Below are 27,424 nucleotides of genomic sequence, written 5' to 3'. Positions count from 1 at the left end.
TAGGGCTTGACTGAGCACAGATATTACACATAAACTCATACAGAAACAAAACATCTCTTTGCTTTTGGACACACAAATGTCTTCTGTAAGCTTTCTGTAAGCTATGTGCCCACGTTCAGTGACACCAGGACAGATTTCACTGTCCCACAATGATAATGACCAACAGGGAGAAACTATTCATTTGGTGAGGATATATCTATCTCTTCATGCGCCATCAGAGAGATATAGGGGACTTTCAGAAGGAAATGCCTCCTAATTAATGATAGTTCAGAGCCTTATGAAGTGTGAAAGACTGTCTGGAGGAATGTGTAGCGTAAGCATGATTCTGAAGGGCCCAGTAGTACAGCGCTAGAAAGCAATAAAAATGTAGGACTAACGTGCAGGACAGGAGGGGCAGGTAGCTGGAGGAAATAGAAAAATCAGATTTTAAAATATTTGGATGCCCTAAAGATACCGCTTCGAACAATTATAAGGTCACGGTAGGCCTTTCTCTTTCAGTGCCTTGAAAACTTCATGCTTTAAGAGAAAAAACACATTTTCCTCGACATGTTTACTCCATTAAAGTTGGTGAGTTCTTGGCCATGCTTCATTAATTAAGATCTCATGATGCTTCAGGAATTGCCATGGAGTGACTGATTATATATGCCTTGACACTGCAGTGGTTGTATCAACCTATTAGTAGGCAGTTCATGTTAGAAATAATTTTCACCAGTATGTGTGAGATGCAAACTTCCATATTATTAAGGATTTTTTATAGAACTGGATGGCTATAAAAGAGAATATCTTAATTCTTCTAAAAATCACAAAACAGGAAAATGGCAGAAATATCAGAGAGAAACTTTCTTAATGTGGAAAGCTGCTCACAGATCGATTTTCTAACATATCAATTCTCTTCTGACATGTTTGTCTTATGCTGTGTCAAGCGGCAGAGCTGTGCCACTGGCCACCGCTGCCGAGCTAACATTAACGTGTCCCTTGACTTTGCCTGGCAGCAGCTGTGCCCGCAGCCTCGCAGGTTCCCAGTACCAACCACTGCTGCCAGGAGCACGGCTAAGCTGTGTGGTGGGAGAGGATGCACACGCTGGCAGTTTCTCCGTAGGTTGAGCATTTACACAGACTCTGTGGACCAAAACCCCTGATCTCTAGGATCAGATCTAAAGAGACCTCTGTTTTCATTTTATGCGAGGTTTGGTGATGGTTAACCTAGAATACAGTGATAAGATCCAGAGCAATCATTTGCAAGCCAAAGTCTTTTTTTTTTCCTTTTCTTTTTTTTTTTCTTTCTTTCTTTCACAGCAAGGGGTTCTGGCAAGTATGGGTGCCCCGGGTTTGCCAGAATTTAACTACACATTTTCAAATTACTGGCCCTTTGTAGTTCAAAAGATATCTGTTTTTTGCAGGCCTATTTTCCCTCCTAAACTGATTCATTATTGAAGTCAAAGTTTTACACTGAGCCTCTGCTGTGATTACACAGGTGTGGGATTACTGGGGCGGTTGCAGCCCACCCAGGAGCCCTGCTCCACGGAGCACCCACGCACCCCAGGGCTGTACCAGGGTAGCAGTTGTGTCGACACATGGTCCTCCCCTCCTTCTCCCCATTCACAGTGCAGCTGCACCAGCCCCTGGATTACAAATCTGTAATTTTCATTTTTTATTTCAGAGCTACCATAAGGTGACCTGAGCTGGCAGGGCCTCCCATGGTCTAGCCAGCAACAAGCAAGCTGTGCTGAGCAGAAGTTAGGTCGAAACAGGCAGAGGAAAATTCATTTCTGGGGGCGGAAAGGTCTAAAACATCATTCCTCCAGACAGTCCCTCAGATAGGGACCCCCAAACTATCTAGCAGTCTGGGTTTCAAGGCTATTCCCTAGCAGCTGGGACCACCACCAGCTGGAAGCTAATCGGGAGCAGCTCAGCCTGTTCAGTCTTCATATTTTAAGACCAAGTTGTGCTTAATATTTTAAGACCAGGGTATGCTGCTGTACCTGGACAGGGTGATTTGTGTTCAAACCTGAGCCAGGCTTTTCTCTCCCACTCCAGCCCCGATCCTCTTGCAGTGGTGGCACAGATGGGGACTCTCTTGTGGGACAGGAATCACTGGTGCTCTGCCATCCTGCAGTGCAACTGCTCTGCTTCTATCCAAAGACCAGCAATCTTGTTTTCCTAAAAGCCTTTTCAAATGATATGTGCACATGGCATCTGTTTGCAATGTATATTTGCCATTAGTGTTTTTAAGTAGGAATGGTGGGGTCCGTATGGCACAGAACATAAGGATTGCCATGGTAATTAGTCATTATTTGGACTAGCAGAGTAACCGCTATCAAAGATTCTTAACTCACTCATATCCTAATGTACCCGACTTGTATTTTCTTTGTTTCTGCCCTTTATCTAAAGTATTTTTGCTCTGAAAATACTGTTGATATTTGTCATATGCCTGACACATTAACCTATACTGGAAAATTAAGTAGAAAAGCAAACTTTCCTAAAAATTTTAAGTTTTTTTGAGGATTACACATTTTTCATTACAAAACAACACCTATAGAATGTCTCTAAATCACCATGAGTTAAAGGAAAGCAACCAAAATAAGAAAGAGTAACACCTCCAAAACAAAGCCTATATGTATCTCCAGTTGATCTACAAAGAACACAAAAAAGATTATTTACCTGCAGCTTTTGCTCTCTGAGACATGTTTACTATGCATATATTCACAGTCTGGGTCTTATTTCTGAAAGTCAGATTGTTTTTAATTCTCAAGCAGCCAGTAGGTATGCCCAAGCATGCCCACCGCTGCACGGCTTTCATGCCATCCGGGAAAGAGCATTGCTAGCTCAAGCTCAGAAATACCGTGCTGAGAAGGGCTGCGATGTGCGTAAATACACTTCGAAGAGGAATGGTCATACGTATGAAACTGTTCTTTTTTGTCTGACCGCCTGTATATATCTAGGAGTGTTCCTCAGTTCCTGTGAAGCCGAGGAAGGACAATGCCATTGCACTTGGCGAAAATACAGTGGAAGCTCCAAGTGAGAGCGGCTCCACGCCGCAACAAACTGGAGGTGGAGATAGATAAGCTTGACTGTCCCAGGCAGCTCCCTAACAAATCTCACAAGCTCAGGGTTGAAGACTACAAAAGTCCTCTCTCAGTCTAGAAGGATGGAGATCTTAGTATCTTATTCCAACAGAAGGAAAGGCTCAGCATCTTCGTTCACAACAAGTCACCCAGATAAGAAAGTGGGGTAAGTACATGAAGTGGGACAGACACCAGATAAAGCACTCTGGTCCTCTTATCTATGAAGAGGGTCCTTTTTTCCCTCTTAATGAAAATACAACAGGAAAAAACTCCCCTGAGCTTCGTACTGTGCTATGTGCACATGGGGAGAGCCGTTTGGTCTTGGAGCTCTCCCTCGCCCTCCTGCACTGCACGGGAAGTGGGGCAGACACGCAGGGGTTTAGGAGAAGGTTTGCAAGAAAATCCCAGGTCAGACAGCCCCAATGATGAACATGGCAGGCTCTTAGAGGAGCACAAGGACTATCCTTTGAGGCTTTGAAATCTGGAGATGAGCAAAACAGTGTTTGATGCTTAGTAATTATGCTAAGTGGGCAGGTGGGAGCCAGATGCTAAACAACAGCTTCAGATGTGAAGGCACTGGTGCCCCAGTGCTTTGCCTAGACCCATATGTAGATGTCAAATATATTTAAACATTAAAAAAAAATTTAAGATCTGATCCTGAAAAGTGTGCTAGTGAGCAGCAGAGTATGTTTTACTGGTTGCCATATAGGCTTGTCTAGAGCATTTGGATAAGATTTGTACATTTGTATATTTTATGTTGGATTATCATTTCTTACCCTTTCCACGTGTTCTTTCATCAGGAAAATAATGCATGATCAAATGGTAAGTCCTATTTTTAAACTGCCTTTATGCAATTGAACTGAAAATATTAGTTTATCTTGTGCTTTTCTGTCAAGTAATATTATACTGATTAAGTTTTTTAAATATTATTGATGCAGATGGAGTATACATAACCTGTGTTTATACTCCATTTCATGTGCTTAGATCTTGAATCTTGACAAACTTCGAATTTTTGACCATACCCTTGTGAAGGATCAGAATGTCATAACCCCTTTAGTCAATATTTTGAAAGGCTGATTTGAGTGAGTAATTGCATTCCAGTTCAGAAGAATATTAAAATAACTAGTTTATGTGAATACATCCATCCTAATGGAAATATACATTCCAGAAGAGTTGGAAGAATTAGCTTAATATCACTGCTGTATAAAATTCAATGACTTGAGCTTTCAGGCAGGGCTGCACAGGCAGACTGAAAACATTTTGGCTTGCTTGGGTTTGCATCCACTGTATCTGCTTCCAATCTCAAATTCCAATAAATGAGCAACAAAGAAATCAAAAGGAAACTGTGTGGCTTGCCAGCTTGAACCTTGCTTGCAGAGAAACCAGACAAAACCACACAGTGTGAGGAAACAAACGTAAAAACACAGTGTAATATGTTTTCTATTGTTTCTGCCAAAAAACATCAATTGGTCCAGATCCACACAAAATCTGCCTTCTTCTGCTTAAATTTACCCCACACTCACTGAAGGACTGGTGAGATTTAGTGAACTTTAAAGTAAACAAGGCCAAGTTCTGGTGTAACCTTCATTTTGTTTCGCTGTAAAAATACCACACAGAGCTATCTCTCAGAATTAGAGTCACATTCCTAGACAATTAAAACAAACCCTTATGCTCATGTTCAGCTGCTTTTTCTCTATATAATGCCTGCTACTTCCATGCATAGTTGGGAAATTAGAAGATACTATCCAAACTAGTAGCTTGAACGGTATTAATAGTACAGCAGCACAAGCATACATTTAACAATGAAATCCTCAAAGGATTACATTTTAAGACTGCTTCTAAGCTGGCAGCATCCATGGTGCAGGAATAAACCTGATGGTGATAAAGATGTATGGGCTATATACTGGCTGCAACTTGCTGCTATGGACTGTATCCCTGGTGTTGAGCACATACTCTAGGCTGAACCAGAAGAGCATTTCTCTACAAAAGTGTTGCAGAAAAATTGTGTTCCTTTAAAACATACTGGCTCAATGAATCACCAGGTTTAGGCAACAGGACTTCCATCTAGAAAATTTTCCATCAATTCCAGGCCTCCATTCATAGACCGCTTCTTTGTAAAGACCCGCATATATACCTGTATAGATACTGCCTCTGCCACCTGAGCTAGCTACTACAGTGAGCAAACCACCAAGAAATGAGAAAAAGCCACCTCTGCCTGGTCAATGCTCTCCTGGCATCAGCACCTGCAGCCTGGAGATGTCATTAGTCAGAAGAGTGTACTTACATACATACACGTGTACAGCCACATACATACAGATGCAGTTGCTTCTTGTTGTTGGCTTGATCTTGAGTTAAGAGGAGAGCTGATGACTAACCTGAAGATACCATGTGGCAGAATGTATGGGCTTTTTTAAGCTTCTCATGTTCACTTATTGTTAATCTAAAAGTCTCAGGTTTTCATACAGACCGAAGAAAAGAGAAATTCTTAGTAACGATCACTGTCCTGCTCAAAGTTAAATATTGTTACAGATGGGAACAGAAGGACTTATTGCTGCAGGACACTGATCTTACAATGCACATCTGGAGCACGTCATCTACATCCAGACTGGCAGTGGAGACTGCACGCTTCAGATGCCATTAGTCAGAAAATATGTTAGCACAAAGAAATTATGATAAGTGTGCAACATGGTCAAATGTAAGGAAAAGCACCATTTGTAGATTTGTTAGTCAATTAGGCTTTATTTCAAGTGATTCCCCCAAGGCTTCTTGAGGTAGGAACATTTGTTTTCCTTCATTTCACCTAGGCTTGCTACAATTCAGTGACTGTAGACTTCTGTATAGTCTCAACATTCTTATTTTCAGAACTGTCACTCAAAGCATCATCTATGCTTTGACCTCTCTCTTGAGCCTTACTAAACAACCACATATGATCCAAACATATACAACAAAAAAGCAGAAAAACAGTACTGCACAAAACTAGCAACCTTTGTACTGTGACTGTTCTCAGCCTCTCATTAATATCATGACTTAAATCAAGAATACAGTGTCACCATTTTGGTTAACAAATAGCACTGGTCAAGACAGATTGCTCACACCACCTATATGAGTTCCACCTTTAGCAGGTATGTGACCTTTTTCATTTCCTACTCTAAAATTGACTTTTGGGGGTTCCAATGCTTGAAAAACACTCTTCAGCAAACACGTCTTAGCATACAGAAATGAAAGGCATTTGTGCAAAACCCAATCATTTCTAGTCTATAGCGTTTACCTACCATTAAAAATATTTTGTTCTCCAATCAGAGGGTATGTTGAATGCAAGAATGCCACACTGCGACTACCAAATAAATTAGGTGACTAGCCCAATAGATCATAGGCTGAAATTGGTTGGCAACATCTAATTAAAATGTTACAAAATAGGAAATAAATTCATAGAAATATAAGTCAATTTGCTAAGTGAAAGAAGACTGAGGAAGTTGAATACTTTGCCTGTAATGAATAATCTGAGTAACTATGCTTTGCAATTTCAGTAAAAATACTGCAGATATTTCAAAGTTACATATTTACTAGAAAGATCTTCAAAAATCTTTTTAAAAAGTAAAATGTGTGCTGAACTTTTCTGACATTTACAAAAGTAATTAATTAATATGATTAAGCAAATTAGACTGAGCCAAAGTCTGACTGATTGTAAAGCATGCTGCAAGAGCCACCTGTTTGCTAGAAAGATTAGATACTACGGTGCTGGCAGCTAGAAAAAAAACCAGAGAATTATGAAAGATAAGATAGAGAAACATCTATATATACTGATCATTCAGATCTCTCTTGTCTAACATGCATCACCAGATTACCTCAGCTTTACCTGATAAAAGAATTGTCCATAAGACACTTTTGCTTGGAAAAAAGCCCTACGGATTAAGCTGAAACAAGGTCACTGCTAGCTAGGTCCATACGGGTATTCATGAATCTGATTCCTAATTAGGTACACCTCAGCTCCTCAGTGGATCTAGCTAGCCAGTTCCCAAGGTCCAGGAAAATCCTCAGCACTAGCCATCTTCTCTCTAGATTTGCTTCCTTTCATCTTGAGGGCAGCAGTGTATGTTCCTATCGCATAGACACAATATCTTTGCCCGAGTTAACGTTGAAGCATCAAACTTCTGGTTAACCGTAATTGCTATGAGATGCTGTAAAATGTGCAATTATAGGATATTCATCCCTGGTCACCTTTTACAACTTTAAACAAAACCTGAAAATAGGACAGAGAGATGATTTCTTGTTATCTTATTAAGTTTTTATAATTTGTACTAACATGAACGCCCAATCATGTACCTTATAGTGTCACGCACTACGTACACATGGAACAAATTCATCACCTCTGTCCCTAGGAGCCTACAATGGAAGTATAAGGGCACACCACACTAAGCTTTAAAGGACTTCGAGAAGAGTAGCACTGGCAGTACAGCACACAGCACAGACCAGCTACTAAAGTGTTAACTCAGGCTAGTACTTGATGAGTACTTGATTGACTAATACCTGATAATACTTGATTTCGATACCCATACTGACCCCGTTACTGTCCTGGCTACAGTGCTGTTCATATGGAAATCAGGTAAAGTGAGCTTTAGTAAAAGACCATCAGCACATGTCTGGATTTGAGTGCAGAGCTCTTCTCCAGGCTCTATAGTAGGCATGTTGAGCTTGTCTTCACAGTTAAGTATGAGAAGACTTCAGAGAACCCACCTGGTATTCAAGTCAGGAAGGGGATGAGGACTGGAGCAGGAGTGTAGACTTTTGTGTTTATAGTGCAGACACAGTAGCTCAACTGTGCTGGTAAATGGGATTGTCCTGTACCAGCACAGGATCAAAGGTCTTGGAGTCTGGAGAGGAGGCAGGAGATGGAAGAGAATCATTTTCCAAAAGACAAGCCAAAGGAGCATACAAAGACATGGAAGAGCAGAATGACAGAAGCCCTAAGGAACAAGATTTTGAGAATAGTTTACGGTGTGGGAGTTAGTTACCAGGCTAGGAGAGAAGGACCATCACTTGCATGCAGTTGTATCAATTCCATTAACTTTTTCATGGAAACGATACTTTAGTGCTCACTCTGTGCCCTAGAGATTTAGCTGAGGCTAGCACGGTGCCTTGTATATTAGATTACCATCACTAAAATAACACATTGGAACCTGGGTAATAACGAACTTTGCAAATCACAGTTCCTGCAAAGAGAAAATGCTAACAAATGGACATCTCTGTGAAAACAAAATGCTGGATATAGAAATTAACAGAGCTGACTGCTAGGTATGCTCAGTTAGGAGTGTATATGTGGACTTTTCTAGAAATAGCTTTAGTCACGCTCAGCCCTGCTGCTTGTACTATACTTCTGCCATACCGATTAACTAAACACAATATTAAAGATGCAAAAAACTGTGATTTGAAAGTTCTGACATAAACAGTCCCTGAAAAAGAAGCAAACAGAGCACACATTGTCTATGCCATTTGTGAGCCAGTGGATCTAATGGTTCACTTACTTTACAACCTGCTTTGGAATAATTTGGCACATCTCTAATTTTAACAAGCTTCAGTGGGATTAGATAAAATGCAGACTTTGTTTACATCAATTAACACTCAAAGAAGTACAAAAGAACTTGTTAACTGCATTTATGAACAAAAAGTAACAAAGTGACAGTTTGTCCAAACGAAGTTACTGTACGACTTGCTCAGATTGGCACAGTTGTCTCTAAAAGACTAAAAACAAAAATCCAACAACTGAACTGCATTTTCAAAGAGGCAGATGTGTATTTTTAATTACATCGGCAGATATAATCTACATTTACAATAACTGCATTACCAGTTTTGCGTACATCAAATTCACAAAAATGACTGCTTTCCTCCACACGCCATGTACGCATTCACTGAGCTAAGCGGAAAACCAAAACCATTGCAGCCGAGTTGATGAACACATTGGCCATTGCTATATTATTATTCCTATTTCCAATTATTTTACCTTGACTGATTATAAGCACATTCTTCTCTACATGCTACAGAGCTGGAAAGAAAATGTGGATGACTTCAAACCCAGCACTAACCATCTTCGGAGATAATAAATGGACACATCACATACTCCTCATAAAAGGATTGCAAATAGTAAGGGAATTAATAAAGATACAGAGAGGGAAGAAAAAAGCAAGTAGAAGTAAGACAGAGTTAAAGTGAGAGAAAGAGAAAAGTGCACTATGGAATATACTATACTATATACTGTAGTATATAGTATATATCAGCTATACCTCTGAACGATTCAGTCTTTTTGGTGGTAAAAATTTTACCCCCTGTGTCACATCATTTCCATAGATCTCTGTGTGTTCAAATCTCTAAGTAACATAAGAGATACCTCCAGAAGTTGCTGATTTTTTAAAGCCCTCAGGATCAGCCACTTCTTTAGAAGCTTTCTGTTCCCTGCTCAGGTGGGGAGCCACACACTGCAATCTTTCCCCTCTATGTTTTGCCATTATTAGCTCAGGGATTCGTAAACCAATGTCGTCACCATAATCGCAAAGTTCTTAGTTATATTTTGTGTGTAGCCAAGAGGCCTGGACGCTATGTAAACACATTTTTGTTATTCTGATAGCATGCCATTTTAATTAGAAGTGACGCCTCAAAACAGCAGAATTGAGCTGCTCACACACGCTGTCGCCAGTGAGAGCGCTGGCTGGTCAATACTGTGTTTCCTTGTCCTGCAATACTACAACTTCTCCCTCCTAATATAACAAAATTAATTCTTACAACCCGATAACAGGGCTATTACTATACTAACGACGGTAAAAGGTGGCTCTGCTGGAACAGCCTGGCGTACTCAAGCATTTCGGATCAAAGGTCTATTGAACTGCAACAACAAATAGAATCAATTTTTTCAACTCTTTCTGCATTTCTGAACTTGCAATGGCACATCATAGATTGTGACTTAACAGACGGGCAGTGCCGTGGGACAGCCAGCCCTGCTCCAGTCGTGAGACCTAAGGGAGAGCTCTTCCGACCGGGGAACCCAGCCGCTGGCTGGAGATAGCTTCACGCTTTGGCGTTCGAGGACAGTCAGGACAGAGATCGCTCATTTAGCCACAGCTACGAGGAAGCAGCAGGAATGGAGGGAAACACGCAGTTGACCGTACAGATTGACTAAGCCATACAAATCAGTGATGTCTCACCCTGAACTCCAGCTATGCCCTCTGCCTGCTTAACTCCACCCTGCCGCCATTTCAAAAGCTATGCCCATTCACTGCAATGGTTGTGCCAAGGGAGAAGCAAGGAAACAGTCTTTAATCAATGGGGCTACACAAGCTGTATCACAAACATCATTCCTTAAGGTAGTGATATTAAGTGGGGAAAAAAAAAAAAATTATTAGTTTTCAAGGAAACAGAACAAAGAAAATTCAATAGCAAGAGGAATTATACAACAACAAATGTAGCTCAGACACAATTGGTTTGGTTGTTTTTTTTTTTTAAATAAAGAGTAAGGAGTGAGAATTTAGGAAAGTAACAGGAAGGGAAATGTTCCTCTAAAGTGAAGAAAACCAGACTATGGTAAGAATCAAGTAAAAAAAAAAAAAAGTTTTAAGCATAGTTATGACACTAGTGGTATCACATTTTAAAGGAAGTCTTGTGACTATCACGTTGATCAACAAACGCTTTGGGACCTGGAGTCTCTTTTCTAGTAAGTACCACCCAACAAGTCGTAGTTACTGAAACCATGACAGCCCAAGAAAACAGCCACGCACACACTTAATATTCAAGTAGTTGGGTTCATAAAGGCTACTTGGTATAGCCCATACGTATTAACATAGATATCCTAGATGTGTCAGAGAAACCTGACTCAAAAATGCTCTCTAGACAAGACCAACTATAAATGCAGAATATCACAGCACATATAGATAAATTCCTGATAGGTATCCAAACCCTGGACAATCTAATAGCAGCTTATCATTGATTGCATGCTACACAACAATTTAGGTTTTTTTTTTTTTCCATTAGCAAACACCTCAAATTACATGAAAGGGAGAAAAAGTTCCCTAGATACAAACATTAAATATTTATCAGCCTTATGTCTGTTCAGTCACCACTCCTCTAAAAAAGTCCATTAATTAAATACTTTAGAAACGATTAAAACGCTCCTTTAGAACTTATTGGCACCTGTTAATTCACTGACCCTACGAGGCTATGGCAGTAAATGTCTCGTTTGATCGCTTCTCTTACCAATAAGTCAGCAGCTTAAAGACAAAGGAGACATGATGCAACTTCATGTACCACAACATTGCCTTAAAACACAAAAGCCAGTATCTAGAGGCAGAGAAACAGAACATTTATGTAGACAGGGTAGCACAAATAATCTATTTAACCTAATCTTTTAATTACAGGAAACATCTCGTAGCAAGACATACAAGAGCAATGAAATGACCCAGAGCTAGAAATCAAGATGATATATTTGTGCATGTGAAAGTAACACCAGCAGAATTCATAAAAGAAAACCTCCTTGGGCATTATTATCTTTCCATCAGGATATACTGTCATCACATTGAGAACAGGAGAAAAATGACTTAAAATATATTATTAAAATACAAAAATGTAAAATAGAGGTTAAAGGAAAAAAAAACAAACAAAAACAGGAGCAGAGGAAGGTAAAATTAGAGGGAAAAAAGCAGGTGAAAAGAAATCTCTGTTTGAATAAAAAAAGGAGCATCTTAGGAGGTGGGGGGGGAGGAAAGAAATAAGGAACAGACCCTAATAGCTTGACATAGCACAGCACCTACTCTACAGAAGCTGCAATGATTTTGGTGTCATTATTCGCTCAGTAATGCACTATTCAGCAGAGAGGGGTGTTCAAATCTGGCCCTGCTTGGGCAGTATGCAAATCTTCTCCCACTCCCCTGCAAGCTTTTAAGGATAGCTGGCAGAGAGTCCCCTGAAGAGTCCTGGCAATGCCACACTCTGCGGTGGGAAACGAGCATCTTGCAAAGAACCCCTGAGATCCTCCTACCCCCTCAAATCTGCACAAGTGGAGAAGTGTTGCCTGGAAGGGGGAGCGAGACAGAGCGTGTGTGCAGGAGAGGGAGCGAAAATAATACTAGTAATTATAAAAGAGTCCTGAAATACCAGGAGATGGAGATAATAATTGATCCTTAAAAAAAAAAAAAAAAAAATTGTACACTCCTCGCTATATATATTTTCTCCTTTCCCATTTACAATATTCTGACCCTTTGTTCAGATCCTTTACCTTGCTACATCTAAGTTATTACCGAATATTTGAAAAAATTGGCTTCCCTTCCTTTGATCTTCTACTATTGCATTACATTCTTCCTACTCCCTGTACACAGTTCTTCACTCCCACAGTTATTTTCTCCATTTCTTTGTTTACATTCAATTTTACCATATTTCTTCACACTTTTCTACACGGGTAAAGCCTATGTTATGTTCCAACTCACATTACTCTCTCTTATTCCTTACTTTGCACTTTTTAACTGATCATGTAGAATATTTGTTTCCAGAATGACAATGAAAAAAAAAAAAAAAGAAAGAAAAATGTATGCAATGGTGAAAACATGTTCCTTTTCACTCCAACTGCAGCCTTAGTTGAATCGCGCTGCCATTGTTTTCCAACAGAACTTGCATTTCCAAACTTGGGAATTCCCATCAGTCTGTCTGACAGAATTTTCCTGTTTTTTCTCAGAAGGTGTGCATTTTTCAAATGCCAGTAACATACCACTACAGAGTTTCCCAGGAGTAACAGCTTGGTTTGAGGGACTCTTATTCAAAAGCCTTAGTTCCAAAAAAGCCATTTGAAACAGAAGAATCAAAACTGATTATTTACATTCTATAAATCAAAACAAAACTATAACCAATGCATTTCAAAATATTGCTATAATTATTTTCTACAGGCTGATAAATTGCTGGACATCCTTTCTTGAGCGCTGGTTGGCAATTTGTGAGCACTAAACAAAATGTTTATTTAATTTTAGATTGTGAATATAATTATTAAAAGTGTGATTCCAAATCCAAATTGTAAAAAAAAAAAAAAAAAAAGATAATATACAGGGAGAAAAAGAAAGAGGGGCTTATTTCAGCTCCATTACAGTGTTTTTACACCCTTGTCTATGGAAGGGGTGAGAGAGGCACTTGCTCCAGGGTGTAACCGGCTGAGTCTGCCCCGAGGGATGGCAGAGCCCAGCCCCAGCAGGGGCTGAGCATCCCAAGGCAGGTGACAAAGCTCAAGGCCACAGCAATGTCCACAATGCCAGTTTGGGGCTAAGAAGCTACAAAGTTCAGGAAACCCCTCTCAACAATCCTGACTCTATTCTCTAAAATATATTACAATGACAGGGACGTAAAAATGTATTTCCCCCACTTTTCTCAGCATGTTTAGAAGAGAATCTGTGTCTTACTCAAAAAGATAGGGATTATTTTCTGAATAAAGTGTATTTTTTTCTTTATAATCTGTGCACCATGACCCTTCTTTCTCCTACAGTAAAAGCCAGTGGATGTTATAAGCTGCAAAGAGTCATAACACAGTATTCAAAGTATGGAGAAAGAGGCACTTCTTGTCTCTGACTCCCACATTCACAGCCAAGAGTTTCCTTTTGTGGCCTCTCAAACACGTGGCTTGGGCTGTGTTAGCCGAGGAACACCTCGCACAGACTCTGCCCTAACAGCTCGTAAACACAAGAGAGAAACATAAGCATGGTGCTATATAAACCTGCACAAATGCATAAGATCTACCCCTGGTGTAAATCAGGAGAGTTTGGGTGAAGTCAGTGTATTAGCATCAATGGAGGTAGGTCTTCTTACCCTCAGTCAAAATCTAACTTGTACAATTTATAGCAGGTAGCCCTGTATCGTGAGAAAATATGGATGGGCTGTGAATGGACTTTGCTACCATAACTAAAAAGAGAAGTAAAAACAACAGTCGATCCATCATACGTTGATTTAAGTACTGCAGGATGGGGTATTGAAATGGACAGGTATTTGTTATTTCAGTCTCTTGCTTTGTGTCTCCTTTTAACTTTACCACACACGAACAATGTTTCTGAATTAATTCGAGATCTCTGTACAGCCCGTGATTAAAAAACATTCGATTTTCATTGTTTTTCAGCAGTAGTAGTGGTCGAAGCACAAGTCTGCTTAGTCTGTCTGAGAGCTGGGCATTTGGTGGTAACAGGTTACTTCGACAGTTCAGGTTAAAAAGCATATCATTCACTTAACTATGTAGTATCAGTGCAATTCATCTCAGTCCATAACAGATTACATGTTCAATAGAATATGTAAAGTATGCCTCCACCTAGTGATGACTATGTACAAATAATAGAAAATAATAATAATTCTGTTACTTAAGAGAATCTTAGTACTAGGCTCCCATTTTCATAAATTAACATGCACTCTCATACAAATATTCACTTACACAAATGCACACTTTCCATCCTGGAAAAGTAGTCTAAAGCTCAATCTGTAAAAGTTTACCTGTAAACTCTGACTTGGAGGGGGGCAGACAAACACATTCTAGGTTTCAAGTATATTAAAATTTTAAACAATAATGTATAAACAATAATGTATTTGTAACGATCATGACTATGATCAGAAAAACAAAACAAAGGGAGGCTGACTGAAGTGCTGTGGATTTTAAGTGTTAAAATCATCTGATGATAATTTAAGTTAGATCGTCTATTTTTAAATTAAATGGTAAGCAAACCACATCTCTTTGCAACTTTGTTTGCCAAAGAAAATATTTGCTAAGCTTCTTGGATCACCTTGTTTTACAGATGCAATTGCAAATGTAATTATGTGAAATTCCTAGGAATTTATTCACCCCAAATCAGAGAAAAGGTAATGAAAGGAAAAATGAAAAAAAACCAAACTAAAATTAAAAAAACCCACCACACCAGAATTCAAGCAATCCAGCCCCTAAACTCAAACTCAAGTTTTTAACAACTCTCATCGTCCATATAAAAATACTCTATAAATGGGATCAATTCGAGGTGCATCCTCAAAATCAATAAACTTGAGGAGGAGGTTTGAAAAGCCAGGGTCCCTTGTGGAAAATGTCCTTCTGGATTTTCCTGTCACTTGTACCACCTGGGAACTACCTTAAATGTCTTCTCAGGCTGACTACGCCTGTATTACCATTTCAAAAAGTCTCCCCATCCCATCAGCGGTCCATGAATCACAGTTTCAGAATGACTGCTCTGCTGAAAACCTGAGAGGTATATTATCGAAAAGAAAGGGCAGGCCACTATTTGCATTTCTCCCCTTGCATTCAAATTGCCTTGCCATTGTCCAGCCTTGAAACATCCGAAACCCGTCCTCTCCCCAAAGAATGGCAGCGGCAGAAATCACTCCTACACAAAAAATGTGAATCCCCTACCACATCGTCTGGCATCCCTTTGCACACAAATGCGAGGTGCTGCCTTTCAGAGAGAGGACAGCCAAGGCTCGCCGTGCCCAGCCAACTTGAAATATCTGCCTCACTCGTTAAAGAGAAACACAAAAATGGAGTAAAGTGACTTCGCCAAGATTTTAAAAAATGTAGTGGCTGAACACAGAAATACCAGCACCAAACATGTAAACAAGTCAGATTTGATTATCTCTGAGTGAGTTCATTTAGGATTCATTTTTCTCTTTGTTTTTTCAAGAGTTTGATAAAATAAGGGAACGTGTGCAATGTTTAGGCACATATCAAGACAATTTTTTTTTTTAATAATAACTTACATTAAGGCGGCTGCAAAAATCATAAGGCTTCTAAATTAATTTAGCTGTTTTCACTCAGGAGAATCACAAAACCTTAAAGTACTAAAGAATCAGGAAAGCCAGCCTCCTTTTACACTCCCTTTCAGTTGTTAATTGCCAGGACTATGAAAATACCATTTTCCCCGTGTTATGAGTACACAAAACACAGCACCGAAGGCCTCACATCAGAGGGTTTTATCAAGTTCACCAAATGGGATATCTGTAACAATAATTCTCATTACATGCTTTATCTTGAACCACCCCATCCTTACAAAACTATCTACCCCTTCCCTATCAGCCCTGCTGATCAGAAGATAATCACCATTTTAAAACATAAAACTACTACCGTATGCATAATTTAGAGAATACAGGTTTACAGCTGCACTATTCCTTCCTAAAAGCAGACATTACTTCATTTAGCAACCAGCTAAAATAAATGTTAATGGTAAGAACAGTTTGGCCAGCCACCGATTTTTGCAGAAAGGTGCTTAAAAACTGCTCCCCGTCGTGATGATGGGTGCCCGGTGACCTGCACCACTGTCCTCTGCCGAGCTGGTCGTCCCCGGGGAAAGGCAGAGCCCTGGTGGCACTGGCCAGCCCCGGCCTCGTTTGCTGCCCGCAACGCTGCCCGCAACGCTGCCCGCGCCGGCTCGTGCGCTGCCCACGAGATGGCAGCAATATGTTTATGAATAATGCAGCAAGAGGCTGCAGCCCACTGCCATTTCGCATGCGAGCCGCAAAACGCGACTCGCTTCTTCGGCTGTAAAAAAAAAAAAAAAAAAACCACCCAAAACCCCAAAAAAAAACCCAAAACAAAACAAAAAACCCCCCAACCAACACAACCCTCCGTGAATTCAGCCGAAAAGCAACGGAAAAGTAAGCAGCAGCTCTGCTGTCACGCTTTGCTTATGGGTAAGCTGCTCGGATTGCTTTTTCGTAAGGTTCGGCATTATCCAAGGCACAAGGTGGTTCTTGTGCACTCACGTATTTGTCCAGGCCCTTATGCTCAGCTGTGCTTCTGTCCCTGACAAAATTATTTCGCAAGCACATTAAGCATTAACTGCTGTTATGTTTTATTTTTTGCAACGCAGAAAATGCCTGTGGCTTGAAATAAATATTTTCTTTTCTGATGGACAAATAACATCTGCACTTCTGAAAGCTGCAGCGTAGCTGTCAAAAGCTAAATGATTCATATAATTTCTTAAGAAGCACATGTGTATGAGCATACACAGACACTCATACCTATCACAGTCACTCACATATCAGCGCTTACATCCATCAGAAGATGGGCTCTTAAAAAAGTGCAGTGAGCTATTATAATAATCATTTTTAGCAGACAGACATCTATGTACACATAATGTCAGATTGGGAGAATAGGGGTTGTGGGTTTTTTTAAATGAGCCTGATCTTCACAGAAAACTTAGGCTCGCTTTTCAATTTGATTTTGGAGTTCTCTGGGTTTTCGTGAGAGCCCAAGCTCTGGTGTGCCCTGATATTGCATGGCCTGCGGTGAGTACCACAGCAGAGGTGGTGCAGGCAGCATCACCACGGCACCATGCCCATAGCAGGTCTTTCTTCATCCGGACTTTCAAGCATTTTCAAGACTTTTCAAGACCTCCATGAGTTGTTGAAGTTATAATTCTCAAGTGATTTTTTTCCAACACAGTGAAATTTTCATGAAATTTTTCACAGGACAATAATTGGAAAAAAGGAACTGTCTAGCTAAGATGATATTTAGCTACAAATCAAACAAGGTTTTGCTGAGAATTTTAAATCTTCCTTCAAGTAGCCAGGTACGACAAAATGTTGCCTATCAGGAGTGGACTTCACTATTTGTAAGAAGTAATAACTTTTTCACTTTATCCGTAAAACGGTGACTAGGATTTTAATTTTTTTTAAACGAAAAAAATAAACTACTGTCCTGATTTTGTAGTTACAAACTAGACGAGGCCTTTGCTGATACCACTGAGGGTTTTGTGTTACCCCAAAGCAGACACAGGAACCACAGAAATTGAGAGAAATATATTAGCTATAACTTTGTAGCAGCTCTACCTTAACTGCTCAGCTTGTCAGTTTTGTGAATAAAGTTGCTGTTCCTTGAAACACCTGAAACTCTATTACAGAGGTTGAATATATAGAGAGGTTCCTTGAAATTCTATTATAGAGTTTGAAGACTCACTTTCCCAAACCCTTTAAATGCACACTGTTGTCAAAGTCAAGTGTCCTCCTGCTGACACCTTGTCTATTTTCAAACTGTACATAGTTTGAAACAAAGTACAAACATTTTGGTACATATTATAAAAAAGTTTTCTCATATTCTTTAAGGTGTCACTGGTCTTACATGTATGAAATCCAAGGCCTTACAGCTTGTATGTTCCTGTCGTTAGGTGTAAAGCTTTGCTGTCACTGCTTATATCACAGGAGTAATGAAATGTGTCCCTCCATCATATTTTTGGGGGGGAAACCCGCTTTATTACCTGGTATTCTTTAAAGCATGAGTCACTTCAAGCATTTTTGTGTCCATGTTTACAAAGCAACCTGAACTTCTTTTCACTCTCAATATACTCTTTGGGCTAATGTAACATCAAATCTAAGCACAAAACACTGGTGAGAGAAGGCAAACATGCTCATTCACCCAGCATGGTTAAAGCCTGACCATTGCTCACCTAGCGCTTCTGAAACAAGGCTGAAACAGCATATCTTATAGCTTATACGAGTGCCCCAGTTACCAGGCTCTTGCTTATTCTGGATTAGATGAGGATCTTTTTCAACCAGTGCTTCTACCTATTGTGCTCTTTAATAACCAGGAACACCTCCTTGGGTCTCAGGAGCAGCTACTGTCAACACAGGTGACGTGATTACGATTACATCTGCCCTTTTCATACACAAAAAAAATAAAATAATAAAAAGAAAAAATTGCCAAGCATCTCTAAATGTCTCTCCTCTTTATTGCCTTAAAATGTCGTGTTAAAGTCTTTAGAAGGTAAAGTGACTTCTCAATTGTATAATGTTTAGAATGCATATTGTGTGCAATTTTCTATTTTCTGCAAAACTTTCCCCACAATTAAGGATATTTTTCTTCTTACACTATGTACTCTCTCTCTTACTTTTCTTTTTTAGTCAACAGTAAGAATTTGGCATACAGATATGCAGTGAAAACACAGCTCTACTGCCATTACTTGCATAAGATCCTGCCTGGTTTTGCACGCTAAGAGCACTACTGTAACAGCAGATTCCAAAAACAAAGGTCATGATCTGAACTGCTTGACACCTCAGAAAATTTGGGGACTCAAGTAAGAAAATGAATTAAAGAAAGCATAGTTTCATTTGTAGCTTCTGATTTAAAAGAAATGAAAATATAATAGGGCAATTAATAAAGAGCCTATTTTTCAGCAGATGTAAATCAGAATTGATTCCAAAAATGTCCACAGAGCTACACTATCATAAAAGTAGAATAAAAGTCAGGTCCCAGAATCCTGAAATCAATATAAATGCTGTATACTTAAAGTGTCCACCATCCACAGCTCTGACTCTGCCTTTTGTATGCATTTCTGTCAAATATAGTAAGTATTATGTGGCTTTCAAAAGGAAAAAAATTAAGAATAAAGACAACTAAATTCAAGAAAAAAAGATGCATTCACAGGTCTTGTTGTATTTAGGTTACAGAAGAAAATAGCTGATATATGGAGAGGTCAGAAGATTTTCTGCATCCATGGGTCAGGTTTTACTGAATATTTTGGCAGGGGCTTTGCTGGTAAGGTCAGTAACAAGACAGTTAGAAGAGAGAAATAGAAACACAGTGCAGAGAGCATTCCCTGTTGTTGTGTTCAAGATCTCCCACTTACACCAATACAAACAGAGTACTACTTATGCAAAAATATACACTTGAACATCTCTAAGATGATGATTAAGACCATTTCTTGTGCTTTTTTAAAACTAATTATAAGTTTATTATTTAAAGAATCTTTTGCTGAAACCATCTAATAACTGTGTGATGTGGCTTAGTCTTTTAATTAGGCGATAATATATTCAGGTCCCTGCAACAGAAATGATACCACAATCACAGCAGTAACCTCCAGAAGTGGACAAAATGCTGTACAGATGTTTTAAAATCACAACAGGTCTATCTAATGTATATCTAATTCAAAGCCAGCAAAGGTTACGGCATGCCTCATAGGAGCTGCAGGCAAGAGCACTCTCAGGCTCAGGGAACAGCACTTTCTCCGGGGCAGGTTCGGGATGGGGAACATGCTCCAACTGCTGATAAGGACCACCAGGAGCTTCACATCCATCTGAGTGCAAGGTGGCTTTTTTAGATTTGCCTCCTCTATACAGCGTTTACTTTTAAAAACCTACAAAGAAATCCAAATACCAACCCCAACTCAAGCCCCTCTACGTTGCACTCTCAGTGCTTCCTCTAGAGAGATCACGGAAAAGAAAGTGATCCCTCCCATGGCAAAAAGCAGTGACTTAAAACATTCCTGGGAGGCATCCAGATACTATACTGATCCTACAGTATGTAGAACAAAATAGCTTATCATTCAGATTATGCTCTTGGACAAAGCTGGATAGCTTCAAGGACAAGGGAGTTACCCGAGATCAGCACCATAAATGTTATTATATATGAAACAGCTGCAAGAGAAATTCTTTCATATTACACATAGGTACAGTTGTACTTTCAGCTGTCTCACTGTTGAAATACTGTATATCTTACACAGATTTCTCTATTTGTAAAATACTCTTACAATTCTTAACTGCATATGAATGAGTAACCCCTTACAGCTGCCGCGTATTGAAACAAAAACCAGTATCACACCAGATCCATGGCAAAAGCCAGGGCACTGAACTCCAGAAATTCTTCATATGAAACCTTCCTAAAAAATGAACTTGGTAAACAGGGAAAAAATATTACTAAAGAAACTAAAAAATGTCTGTTAGTTAAATGAATAGTGCTATTAAGAGAACAAAGCAGCTTCACTGATTCAGAAGTATGCTGCTCGTGACCTTTTTTTGCACTCTTCACCTCTCTCCTATTTTTCCTTTTATTTTTTGAATCATCTGAGAGAAATCTTCCAAAACCTCTTCAAGGAAATAGTCTACAGCCACAAGATTTTGTGCTAATGAAGCTCCAGAATTATGAAGCCAGAGGACAAGAGCATGTCTTCCACGATGTCTGGGCTGACTTTGAAATTAAAAGGGCTGCTTGATTTAGAGTAGAGGATGAGTAAAGCAGGGGAAAGAATAAACTCCAGTTGAAAAGTTTACTAGAAGCAGAAAACATTGAATATTGAGAAAATCTGTAAACTAACTGAGTTACTGGTGCCTCAGCAGCCGTATTAGTACTGACTGAAAAACAGCCCATCATATTATTTTCTTTTTTGATAACCCACATCAAAATGCACCTACTCAATATCAAACTAAGCCAAATAAAGGAAAGAGGAGAATGACAGAGTGACATAGGCGCTGTTTCTGTTCCAGCTGCTGACTGACAACACTGCCATCCCTTAACATGGTTTTATTTAGTTATTACAACCATCTCTCTGTAAATGACACTTAGGATTATTTAAGATTATGTTGTAATCCTTTTAATCCTCAGTGCTTTAAATTTCAGGCTAAACACCAAAGACCAAACTAGCACTTAGCAGAAATATTTAAAGCATGTGATTTGAACATAAATCTTCTTTTATTCACCACTCCTCTGATGAAGACCTAGTGTATCGCGTCATTCAGCCAGCAAGAACAAACAGCACGGTATCTCACTGCAAACTGCTACGTTTCCCCACATCATGTGAAGCCGTTTCTAACCAGTTCTTTTCCTTGGTGCTAGCTATATCGTCAATAAAATAAATGAAGGAAAATCAGAAGGTTATATTTTATAAGATGTGCATATTTTCAGTTACTATGAAGGAAAACTTGAAAAAAAAAAAGACGGAATATGTTCATCAAGAACAGAAATAGATTGCATGCACAAATTGGATAGCGTGAGAGACAGATCAGACTTATCCTGTTAAACAGAGAGTAGCTCAATTAAAATGAGTGGAGTAACACTGCTGAAAACCTCATGATCAAGACCAGAAATCCAAATCTTCCTGCCTGAATATCATCTACTTGCAGTTTCCTTTTTTTTTCCCCTGCATCGATCATGTTTCCAATTAGTTTTCTTTATGATACTCCTATACTCCATCTTCTTGTTACCATCCATTAACTGTCATATGCTTAGATTTTAAATTCAAGGTTTCCTTCTTTTTCTTCAAACCAAAATCTCAATAGTCATTTTCTATTTCTAATCTATAATTCATGAACTCAAATTGAGCACCCAGGCTAAATCAAACTCAAAATTCTGCATCTACTCCTAGTACAACACATTGGCAGAAAGCAACCATTGCTCTGTGAATCAGAAAAGAATGTTTTATTATTCAGAAAGTAATGAAACAAAAACCCACCAACTATGCTTTGTTGCCACACTTTGAAGATATAATCATACTTATTTCTGATCATTTCAGAGTTAGGCAGCTAATGTATTTAACCAAATAGCAATGCAATGCATCTATATTTAGGTTGCAAAAAAAAAAAAAAATCACCCATATTCTTTTCATTTGAACAGATCTATGAATAAGTAGACATATATTATCAATCTTATTCCCACCCGCTAGGGATAAGTAGATCATCAGAAGTGTTTCCTGAAATAGTCAGTATCCAGGTACAAACTGACCTCTCTGCTTTCGAACTCGCCTTGGATTCCCTCCAGACTATCTCATAAATCTTCGCTCTCTCTCTAGTCCCCTTCCCACTCTATCTGCTCATGTAGCACCAGTCTCGTTCAGTCCTTTCCTTTCCCAAAATGTCACCACTACTGATGCCAAAGCCTTCTCCTCTTTCGCTCTTACCATCTGGCATAATCATCTTGTAGCTCTCTGTCTAAACAATGCTCCATCCCTTTTCAAAATGTGTCTTAACATATGTCCTTCCTCCCATGCTTTTACTTCTTAATGTCTCTCCCACTCACTTATTGGCTTGATGAAGACACGTTTTAATGGGTTCAAACAGTAGTGCATGAGTTTCCTTTCTCACATTATTCTGATTCAGTGGAGTTACACCTCACACTAACAGAAGTGAGAAGAAAATGCATTGCAAAGTCTTTGTACAACCAGTTTGGTAAATCAATAACAGAGCTTCATTTGTCTTTACATTGGAAATGTATTAGCTGCAATGAATCACCACTCCAATATACATTTCCAAACAGAAATTTTGCTTACTGCAAAATGAGAAATAAACCCTAGAAGCTCAGAAGACCTGTCAGTGTGCTCAGGGGGTTGCAGGCGTGAAGGCTAAGGTTATACTTAATCACATTCCAAGTGAAAAAGCTGAAGATTGACAGCAAAACGAAAATATTTGTTCTAAAAATACCTAGGAAATGACAAAGCTCCAAGTGTTGTCTCAAGACAACCTGAAGGATGTGGGGGGCATAAAAGCATAAGCCTCACTGTCTTGATGAAGAGGAATATTTCTTAATATTGCATGCATTTTAAACCTTGAAAAATTCTCTGTAACACCCAGTTGACCCAAAGAGGTTTCTTTTCAAGAGGCCATGTACAGTCCCTTAGGGGGTTTTTGTGTGTGGCGGGTTTTTTTCTTAAACCCCAGACCCAGGCAGAGTTGGCTCCTCCAGCATGTTTCATTGGTGATCATGCCAAAGGACTATCTGGTAACTGACAGTATCTTGACCCTGCCGTGTTCCCTTCTGCATCTCTCCTCCCTTTATTGTTTGTATTGTTAAAAATTCTTAATGTTAGAACTCTGGGAAACAACTCAGTTCATAGAGAATAATACTTTGATGTGGCTTGATGCAACTTTTAGTGAAATAAAAAAACCCTCCTTTCTACTGATATTCATGGGAGCTGGATTATATCCAAAACCTAAAGATGTTGCAATAAACTATTTTAGCCCCTAGATCCTGGAACGTTAACCTTGCAGTAACGCTTTTCTCGTCCTTTCATCTTCTTGGGCCTTGATCCTCCCTTTCAATTCAATGGGATTTAGATGAAGTAATTAAATAATATTATTTTCCATCAATGAAGAATAGTCCTATGAGAAATACATGTCCTTCTATGCTGGTCCTGACAGAGGCAAGCTTTTAAAATCCTCCCCTCCCCTTCTAGAAATGAACCTGGGTCATCACCGTCTGAGGACCCTGAACAGCAATAAAAATAAACAGAGTAACCGCACTGTGTTGGAGCAATGCTTGAATAAGCAGTTTGAAGAAGTTGTGTTTATGGAAGTCCTTTAGGTCAAGATTCTAGGCCTGAACCCAAAGCAATTACCTACTAAGTTTTAAAAACAAATTGAATATAGAGCATTAATCAATAAATCAACAGGTTCTCAAGTGTTTAGGAGACTCAGTCATCAGAAATCCTTCTCTTGGAAAAATAGTAAACTGATGCTGGATAAAATGTTACACTCCTGTATTGGTAAGAAAAACGCTGTATTAAATCAGTCTCTAGTTATTAAAACCAAGGAAATAAAACCTACCTCTTAACTTAACAGAGTTTGGACTCAAATGAGGAATGAAATGAATGCGTTGCCTCTTACCTGAAAGACATTCTTTCTGCTGGATTTCTCTGAGGTCCACTCAATGCGAGCACCACACAAATCCACACACTCAGGTTTATATCCCGGTTTCTGGAAAAAAAAAAAAAAGATCAACCATGAATATGGCCTGACTTTTCACAGATGGGGACAGTTATCAGGTAAAATAAGAATAGATCACGTTCAAGTGACAGATTACTGTAGCACAGCTGCTGGTATTACTGAAAAGAGTTCATTATTCCTGGCTATTATTAAATAACCACTCCTGAGGCATCTTAACTCAGAAATAAGGTTCTTATACTAGATACATAATTTTAAAAATAATTAGATGGTTTAAAAAACAGTCTAATATGACATACAATAGATCAGAACACAAATGCATACACATTGACCAGGTATTTTAAAAGCTTACTTTGCAAAACCTCTTGAAAAGCTCTTGGGTTTAAAGGTAAAGTTTTGTGGGTTTTCCAAGTGCAAACTTAAACTGATGCAGCTGGAAAGGACAGAAGTTAGACAAGAATATACATCGTATCTGTAAGACAAGCTATCTCCTTTCTCCTAACGAATTATCATTTCTAGCTCCTAAAAAAAAAGGCTTCGAGAGCATGTGTGACACCCAGAAAGAGCTCAACACTAGGGTAGCTCCACACAGTTTGCTACTTCGCAATGTCAGTCCGTGCATCCCGGAGTGACACAGCTCTGCCTCCCCAGCTCCTCCGTATGGATGCAAATAATTCAAAGAGCAGATTTGTTTGCCTGTATCATTTATGTTGCTGGGAGTTGGTGTAAAGCACAATAATCCTCATTTGCCATCTAAGCTCTTTCTCCAGGGCCTCTGCCTGTGCAGCAGTTCTGGCAAAGCCCACGTAGTTTAGAGTAGCCTTTGTAGATTAGGTTACTGCACATCCCAGACAACAATAAAAATCCTACTGTTAACAGTATAAAGCACTAATAAGTCCCTTTTGGGTAAGATATGGAGTAATAGCCACATAATGTAATTAATCAGCTTGATGCATCTTTTTTACTCTGTTGTTCTTAAGCCATTTTACCTTTAAAAATGGCATTGGTGACAAAGAAAACAGACTTAATAGAAGTTAACAGTGGCCAGTCCAGCGTCAACCACATTATCAGCTTGCAAAAGATTGCTCACTGAATTTCTCTGATGTTGTTATTAAGGGATAAAAAAAATGTGTGTTCTCCAGGGTGCTTTTGAGATGTCTAGAAAAGGACCTATTTAGGTTAAAAGAAGCAGAGTAAGATATCCTGGTCAAGAAATTTGCAGCCAGAGTCTCTGGCAGTTTTCAGTACTGGAGTTGTAATTATGTTCTTCTCCATTTGCCAAACCATAAAACCACCATGGTTCAGCTCCTCTAAAACTGACAGTCCTGTGTGTCTTTGTTCCTTCTTTTATTTTTTTTATTATTATTTTTTTTAATAGCAGAAATATGCTGTTCAAAACAGAAGGATCTTTTTGTGGCTAAACCACTGGAAGAACAGGGTTTTGGATTTTTTTTCCCCAACTCTGCCTCAGACTTCCTGACTGGTCTCTGACAAGAGTTTAATCTTTCTGAATATTTAATAACAGATCAAAACTGTAGTATTGATACTTGATTTTACAAAGATGTTGTGAAATTTAATCAATTAATATTTGCATGGCAAAAGTGACGAAGTTGAAAAAAACGCAGACAAACACTAACCTATTGGTACAAACAAATATTCAAAGAGGGGGGGGAAGAATTTTCAGTATTCCAGTACGATACTTTTATAAATAGGGCTATGGTGCCTCCTTTGACTAGATCCCTGTCCTTGGCCCGGAGATACCCCAGGGAAGTGTCCTCCCCAGGACTCCATGCAATGACCAGGTCTGCACCTCACAGAGCGGGCAGCCCTAACCCATCATGAACACAAAACACAGCCTTGTCAAAGTGGGTCACCTTGCTTTCTTTGAAAAAAAAGTAACCCGAAAGGATAGTTTGAGTCTGAAAATACTTTAACAAAGAAAGGCAGCTTTATTCCACTAACAGAAAGAGTCAAGAAATTTTGGAAACACATAATGAGATGAAAAGAAGAGATTAAAACGTAGACAAAGAAACAAGAAATAGTTTCTTGATAGGGAAGGATAGCGGGCTACAGAATATTTTCCCCAGGAAAACTGCCATGCCATTTCACACCAAAGTGAGAAAAAACAATGGAAAGCCCAGGGAAGTTTTGCAGGAAGATGGAATAGTGAACTCTATAGGATTTTACTGTCTCTAATTTCTGTGATTGTGCAAAAATGTATGCAACAGTAGAACTTGGACTCCTCTGTGCACTCAGTGCACACACAGTTTAATTTTGTTGTTGTAGCAGTAATCTGGAGTTTGTTTACAGCTCTGATTTTGTAATAAGCAGAAGAAAAGTATAAGTATGTGCATCTCCCTTTCCAGAAAGGATGGGATGCAAGCTCACTGTGTTGGAAAGATGAACACGCTTCTGCTATGTACAATAATCAATGGGAAAACTTCTCTTTTGGAGAATTTAGCAATTCTTCCCGCAACAGGATATGAGGTGTCTATGAACACCGTACGAGACTCATGAGTATGGTATAGCATGTGAAGCTTCTGGTAAAAACTACCTGTAAAATCATTCAGATCCATCAAGTCTGAAACTGTCCGTCATGCACATCAGCCCTTCTCCTGCGCCTGGGGAGCTCCTCACAATGGGAAGCCCTGCTTAAATCCATAGGGACCCCAGGAAAATTGCCGAGAAATTCATTCTGGCCTAACCATTGTCCTGTTACGCAGTTCGCTTTCCCGTTTATGCATTACCCAGAGACACTGCAAAAGAGTAAGTTAAGGTTACTGGGAAAGCTTGAGCACGCCGCGTCCTTGCTTTGTGTTTTGCAGTCAGAGCAATTATGTTATATCAATGTTGTTGGAGGGGGTTATGCTGTAAATTGATACAAGTGTCTGCTACAATGAAGTCTTCCTAAACATGAATATGGATTTCAGCAGCATTTTCATTCACTAAATTACTTT

At 39.3% G+C, this 27,424-nt stretch overlaps 1 protein-coding gene across 1 annotated transcript in view; it reads right to left on the bottom strand.

Moving 5' to 3' along the window:
* ARHGAP15 (Rho GTPase activating protein 15) overlaps nucleotides 1-27,424 on the bottom strand; it is a 312,415-nt gene that overhangs the window by 243,309 nt on the left and 41,682 nt on the right. Inside the window, exon 5 of the mRNA XM_050899944.1 lies at nucleotides 24,411-24,500. Coding sequence (XP_050755901.1) covers nucleotides 24,411-24,500 — 90 coding nt within the window. The remainder of the gene's footprint in view (nucleotides 1-24,410; nucleotides 24,501-27,424) is intronic.

The sequence above is a fragment of the Gymnogyps californianus genome, chromosome 7 (genome assembly GCF_018139145.2).
Source record: "Gymnogyps californianus isolate 813 chromosome 7, ASM1813914v2, whole genome shotgun sequence".
NCBI lineage: Eukaryota > Metazoa > Chordata > Aves > Accipitriformes > Cathartidae > Gymnogyps > Gymnogyps californianus.
Note: the sequence above shows the minus strand (reverse complement) of the source record. Positions and strands in the feature narration are given on the sequence as shown.